At 41.4% G+C, this 6,692-nt stretch overlaps 1 protein-coding gene across 1 annotated transcript; it reads left to right on the top strand.

Annotated features, from left to right (window-relative positions):
* The first annotated feature begins 1,053 nt into the window (after window positions 1-1,053).
* Window positions 1,054-4,071, top strand: LOC149111558 (uncharacterized). Its single transcript, XM_089289067.1, has one exon. The coding sequence runs from the start codon at window positions 2,211-2,213 to the stop codon at window positions 2,952-2,954; it is 744 nt and encodes a 247-aa protein (XP_089145193.1). The 5' UTR covers window positions 1,054-2,210; the 3' UTR covers window positions 2,955-4,071.
* Window positions 4,072-6,692: the final 2,621 nt, after the last annotated feature.

Raw genomic sequence — 6,692 nt, forward strand, 5'->3', positions numbered from 1 at the left:
GGAAACAAATTGAAAAAAATTCGTGCAAAGGGTCGCAGTTGAAAAAAATATGTTGTACAGTCAACAGGCAAAAAATTCATGCGAGCCAAAAATACTCCCCCACCATCCACCCCCCCCCCCCACCCCCATCACCTTTGTAATAGTCCGTTCCTCGGTCTCCGAAGTCACACAACGCTCCACGTCTCCACATGAGTGACTTTGGCCTCCGAGCGTGGAATGAGGAAGTGAAACTTGTCACGAAGAGTAACAAGGTCAAGCTAGAGCTGTATCTCATTTCCTTTATTGCTCAAAAGACGTGCTCAAGTCGTTTGTACTTTCTGTCTCGGTGTTCCGAGATGCCACAGAGCTGATGTATATTTGGTGGATTTCGCTAAGCATCTGTCTAATTTGCCACACTCGTGGCGCCCATTCACAAAATGAATGTCATGATAATCAACAGTGTCACGGTTTGAAATGTTGCCTGGGTCACTGTACTTGGAGAACGTTCTGCCCTTGTAGGAGAAAGGCTGATTGCACGTCTGGAGAGACTTGTTTTCTTTCAAATTTACGCTGCCAGCCGATAGCGGCTGAATCTCCAAAGCCCACTACACGTTCGTCAACACATGACACCACCTCTGCACAGCCTATCGACTGTGCACGGGACGGTGAATGTAAAGGAAGCTCAGTTTGTACAGACGGACAGTGTGTCGACAATCACAGATCGACTGAACATGTCGTAAAGAACGCATGGAGTAGAAGCGAAGCGATTGTAGCAGTGGCTTTCGTTGCTGCATCACTATTAATTGGATGTCTATGCTTCTTATGCAAGAAGGCTAGATCACGATATGCTCTAGCGAGAATGACAAGAGAAACCGCGCTGAACACAACTCGCGTGACTTACCATGAAATGCAACCAGGGAGTCCAAGTGTGATTTTTATGGATGAACGTTCTCTTTCATCACCTCTTGATGCTCCGCCACCTTACAGTTTACTGGAATTTGAACGACAAATCGATGAACCACCAAGTTATGACGATGCAGTCAGGATTTGCCCAAAGTCAGCCGTGGATTTGTAGATCAGTTAGTAAAGCAAATCGGGTCTGACGCCCTCTCCGTCACCCTGCAGTGCGTATCGTCGCGTGACGGAGAAAATCGGAGCTCATACCTGAACAGATTCATTCACGCAGGGTTTTTCTTAAAATTTAACATTTTTCTTGCAATGTGGTTCAATTTTCTACGGTTTGAAGTAGCAAAATGGATGAGGCTATTGGCCCTCTCGGATCCAATCTTCTTTCCTTGGGCTCCTTTCCCGAACAGTGACTGGCTTGGGTAAATAGGACCTGTTTATTAGCCTCTCTCTCTCCTTTATTTCGCTCCGCCGTTATTGTTTTTTCGCGCTGCGCCCCAACTAACTGAACGCTTGGAAGAGGCTAGTTTATTTGTTTGTGTGACACTGGTGGAATGACCCCTGACTTTGAAATGGGAACGAATGTTGTCTGAAAGTATTTCCCTTTATTTGGTTGCCACACGTTGTCATAACTTTAGGTAAGCTTTTCTGTGCTCTCGTTGACATGGAAACTTAATTCGCGTTATTTCTGTTTTTGGCCAATCAAAACGATTATTTACGAGGGTTTGTAATATACTTCCGCGAATTGATACAGTTTTCTTTGTAGCCAAATAGCAAGGCAAAGCAAATTGTAAAAACTATTTTTCATCAAAATGAAATAACAGATCTGGTATGGAGCCGGGAATTAAGACTTGTAAAGTTTTCAAAATAGTCTTGTTAAAATTATCGGTCATTGTACCGAAAGTATATAATAATTATTATAAGCTTAATAACCCCTGATACATTCGAAATTCCCCCTAAATGTAACTGTATTAACTAAGTTTCGTGGAGAGTTTATTTTCGTGAGCTGTAAGTTGGTATGCTTTATCCTCTTGGAGTGAATTGTGAACAATTTTCTTCTCTTGCGAAACGTAAGTTGCTAAATAAAGAATTGCGCCCTTAGAGCTGAACAGGGGCCTGGGAACAAGGAAACCACAGGGCCAACCGTAGTAATTAGATCTGGCGATGGCTAGTGTTTCTTCCTTAAAATCACATGGCAACACAAATATTCAATAAAATCTGACCACGAGTTAACATCTTCCATATTCATCACAAGACTTACTGAGGTCGTTTAGTCTTACGACGTCGTATCGGCGAAAAACTTTTCCTGATTTCGTGTACAAGTAATGATGAATGTTTGGTCGCTCTTGCTTCTCTTCGCCCTAATCTCCTGTTTCACCTTGGGTGTCTACTCAAAAGACTGCGTCGAGGATAACGAATGCCACTATGGGAAATGCTGCGTGGGCCATTGCATTTGGCATCATTTTTGTCCGTGTGTCAACGACAATGATTGCAGAGCCGGAGAGAAATGCAAAGAGATTAGAGGATTTCGATATTGTAAGATTAACGCGGACGACACACCGACCACGTTTACGCCCGAGTCGACCCACTCGACAAAATCTTGGTCGGATCATGAGACCGATCCAACTTCGAAAATTGGAACTTTAAAAGAATCTGAGAAATACAGACACACAGTAAAAACATGGCGAACTGGAAGCAAAATTATTGTGATATCCTGTCTCGTTGCTGTAGTTGCACTTGTGCCATTGATCTACTTCGTGTTCAGGAAAACCAGAAAGCGACCTACAAACGTCATCGCGCTCCCGCGCCAAGCTGCTCAAGCTGGAATGCCGGGGATAACTATGCCAATGAATACCTTGGCGACCGCGGATCCTCGAATGCAGCAAGGAAGTGCAGCTTGCAATGGCGCGACTCTCATGGAGGCGGGAGCAGGGCCCTGTCCTTATAAGGCTCCTGGTGCTCTGCCGTCTTACGATTCGCTAGGATTCGAGGGAGAAGTGAAAGGAAAGGATGACCCACCACCAGGTTATGATGAGGCCGTCAAGCCGCCCGGTGTGACCACCAAGTAGTTCAGAACTGGACTTGTCTAGAATAAGAAAGGAATGGTGGGACAGTGCGGTAAACATGAAATGTAAAGAATTAGCAAGGCGCTTTATAAATTAATACAATAGATTTTAGCATCGTTAAAGGTATTCTTTTTTTTTTTTGTAATTTAAGCAATGCTGAGCCCCATAAAGTATATAACATTCTCTTTTCAAGCTACTTTGCCCCCGTTTGTCTGTAAGATATCTTTGAGAATATATAAGATACTTAAACTGTCCGTAGCTTTTTTTCTTTATTTTGAATTACAGGAATGTGGACGCGCTAGTTTTAAAACTTCTCAAACATTTATCTGCCAACTACGTGATCTCAGTGCTAAAGCGTTGACAACCCATTCATGTAGGAACAGCTACTACTGCATTATTTAAACAATCGCTTATTTTCCACGCCGACATACAGTGGACTAAATTAACATAATTTACCTTAACTCCACTGCAGGGCTAACTGAGGCTGACAATAATGGATAATTATAACACCGGAAAATTGTCATGATTCAAACCAATGGAATTGCGAAAAAGATAATCAATCAAACCAACAACGGGCTAAAACTATGCTACTTTGACAGAGTAAATTGCTTCAGAAACGCAAAGATAAAACAACACGTATACGGAAATAGAATGAGGTAACGCTTTAACCACTGAATTAGATCTGGGTTTCTACGTGATCAAAACCAGAATTAAGATTCTCGTAGTACTGGCTTTGCATTTTCCTTTGTTTTATTCACAATTTGACTCGTAATATATGCAACTACAGCGTCTGGCTCTGTGTAGTTTAATTTTTACAATCCGAGAAACTGTCGGATTTTGCCTTTTTCAATTTTCAATCGAAAACTTGTACATTTTAAAAATCTAAAATAAGCGCATTGTTGATAACGGCTGTCGTAAACGCCAAATTTATGGAATACCATTTACTCAGTAAAAATAGCATGACATAGCGAAATCGGCAAAAAATTCTTTGACTCGGTTTTGCATGAATTGAAATTTTTCATGATTTTGCGCTTGTTTAGTTTTAAGCATCATTGTTTGTATTCTTAGATTAAAGTCATGTACAGTCAGAAGCTTTAAATAAAAGTTTTGATTTACTGGTCACGTCCTCACAATAATGAATTCGTCCCACTGTTTAGCCTCTTTCAGTCGTTCAGTTAGTTGGGGCGCAGCGCCAAAAAACGGCGAGCGAAAAAAGGAGAGGGGCCTAGTGTGTAGTTTTTTTTGCTCGCCGTTTTCACGCGCTGCGTCACTGGTCTGTTGCCAGGTTTGTCACAGGGAACCCAGACTGTTAGAGCTATGGTCCTTGAAACAGCAGTTGCAGTTCGAAGAGATAACGACGAAAAAGCTGATTCAATATCAGGCCATTTCCGAATTACCTTTGACTTCTTTCTTAAAGCGAGTCTTAGTGCCCATCCTTTCATATGAAAATGATATTTCATTCATATGCAATTTAAATTCATTTTCAAATGAAAGGTTTTACACCAGGCCTCGCTTCGATAGAGAGGCTTAAGGCAACTCGGAAATTGGCTATTGTGAAGCTGTCATGAGGTTTGGATTGACTCCAAACATTTGTCTTCAAATAATCTTTACCCTCTTCGCAGCTGTTTACAAAATAAAACAATAACAAAAGGTACGTGCAAATTCATTGTCGACCGGCGCAAGGCTTCCTATCAACTTCGAAATCTTCTAAAATAATATCACCGAGCATAAACTGTAACGGAAACACGCCAGTTTAGAATAGAGCTCTTGTCTCAAGCTTGTCTCCCTGATTTCAATTAATTGCTTCTGGAAGTGTTCCTTATGCGTTCGTATTTATATGTTTTTATTCTTTCACACTATATTTTTATCACAGCCAGAATCGCTATTTCTACTGAAACTTCATGTTCTAACGATCAAGACTGTTTTCCTTCCGGGGGGAGGAAATGCTGCTTCGGCAAATGTTCTGGGAGAAAGTATTGTGGAAACTATTGCACTTACGACGGAGATTGCGACATTTCGAAGCAAGAAAACTGCACTGGAAACAAGTGTACGACAGAAGTTGGGACTCTAAAACCTGGGCGTTGTCAACATAGTTATGAATGCAACAACTTGACAGAAATTTGCGTACAAGGAGTGTGTAAGGAAATCAAAGGTGTTGCGACGATGGTTCCCAAATCGGGCGGTGGCACGAACTCTGGGAGCAGTCTTAACTCATTGACAGCTGTTCTGGCGGCAACCATTATTCCAGCAGTTATTGTGATAGCTTTGATTTTTGGCGTGTGCTTTGCAAACCACAAAATTCGAGCAATTCAAAGAAGGCCAAGTCATGCGAGTGACGAGGAAAACATAGAAACGTGAAGAGCATTCTAAGTGCACCACTCCTCCTCCCTTATGTTTCAGAGGAGGGGTCCCTCCGTCGCAAGCTCTACCGTTTTACGAATGACCTTGTTTTAATAGAAGTAGTTGAACGTGATTTTAACGTGTTTGCTGTAACAACATAGAACATAGATGTTGTCAGTTCAAGCTTTGCATTGTTTTCTTTCAAGTGATTTGAACAATTAAATAATTCCCTCTACCCCAACTCCAGTTTGATTAGTCTTGGGACACAGTACCCTTGAGATTGCTGAGGCAAACAGCATATAGAAACAATAACGCAGATCTTCAAAATTATTAAAGAACTGTTCAACAAAACTAGGGACTGAATCATAAATTAGCATTATTTGAAAAGAAAACATATTACTCAGAGAGAATAATCCTGTTAAAATATTTATGTATCAGCTAATGCATAAATGGCAATCATGTGTAATCCCCTATTTCAGAGAGTAGTAGGGAAAATGGTCCCTAAAACTTGATGTGTTTTTTTTTCTTTCGCTGCGGAGCCAGTTTGTGAATTTCGTTTCGCAGCACTGATTCCAAGTCGAAGCCTTCGCTGCCCGAGGTACGTTTATTTTAGACCCGGAGAGCTGAGGCCCTTTGACATCCCACTGTTTGTTTGATAAACGCTAAACAATGGAAAGAGAATTGAAAGAAGGTTTTGGGCGATGGAAAGTTATGCGTACAAAATCAGGCGTGCGTGACAATCAGTAGTGTGTGACAAGACAAATATCGAATACCTATTAGCACTAGCAGTTCAGACTCAAATTTTACGACGAAACTCGTACTTAATTAAAGGAAATGTTATCTTCTGAAACGATCTTGAAAACAAAATGCGAGGCAATTGTTTTGAATTCTCCCCGTCACGCAACAGTAGTAAATTGGACTATAGCGGTCCAAAGTCCGTGGCCAAGGTTAGGGCTGCACATGCCTTGACATTTTTTCAAAATACCGTCAATCTGATGACTCTGGTCCTTCGCCTAATAATAGTCCATGTATTAAGCTTATTAAAGAAAATTTGTCGAAAGCTTCTCAATCCTTGTTTTGATCTGTAGCCAGTTAGCACCCAGACTCCTTCCAAAGCGAACCGTCAACAAGATCGCGTGTTTACTCCTGTTTCACCGCCTTGTCATCGCAACACGAAACAATAGCCATTGTGAATCTTAGCATGCAATGCTAGATTTCCTACATGGCTATATCTGGAGTTTCCAAGACGTTAATACACTGTTGTTTTGTTGATAACTCGTAAAAATATCGGTCGATCATTTGCTATTGTTCCGATATGGTTATATAATTGTCAGTGGAACAAAGAAAACTGTCGAGATGTCAATAGCAAGTTCAAAGAGCTGAAATTCGATCCTCGCGTGC

This window comes from Orbicella faveolata, unplaced genomic scaffold (assembly GCF_042242905.1).
Source record: "Orbicella faveolata isolate gen_17 unplaced genomic scaffold, um_ofav_v1 contig_2, whole genome shotgun sequence".
NCBI lineage: Eukaryota > Metazoa > Cnidaria > Anthozoa > Scleractinia > Merulinidae > Orbicella > Orbicella faveolata.

Coding starts and splice junctions, on each gene's coding strand:
- LOC149111558 (XM_089289067.1), top strand. CDS start 2,211: ATGATGAATGTTTGGTCGCTCTTGCTTCTCTTCGCCCTAATCTCCTGT.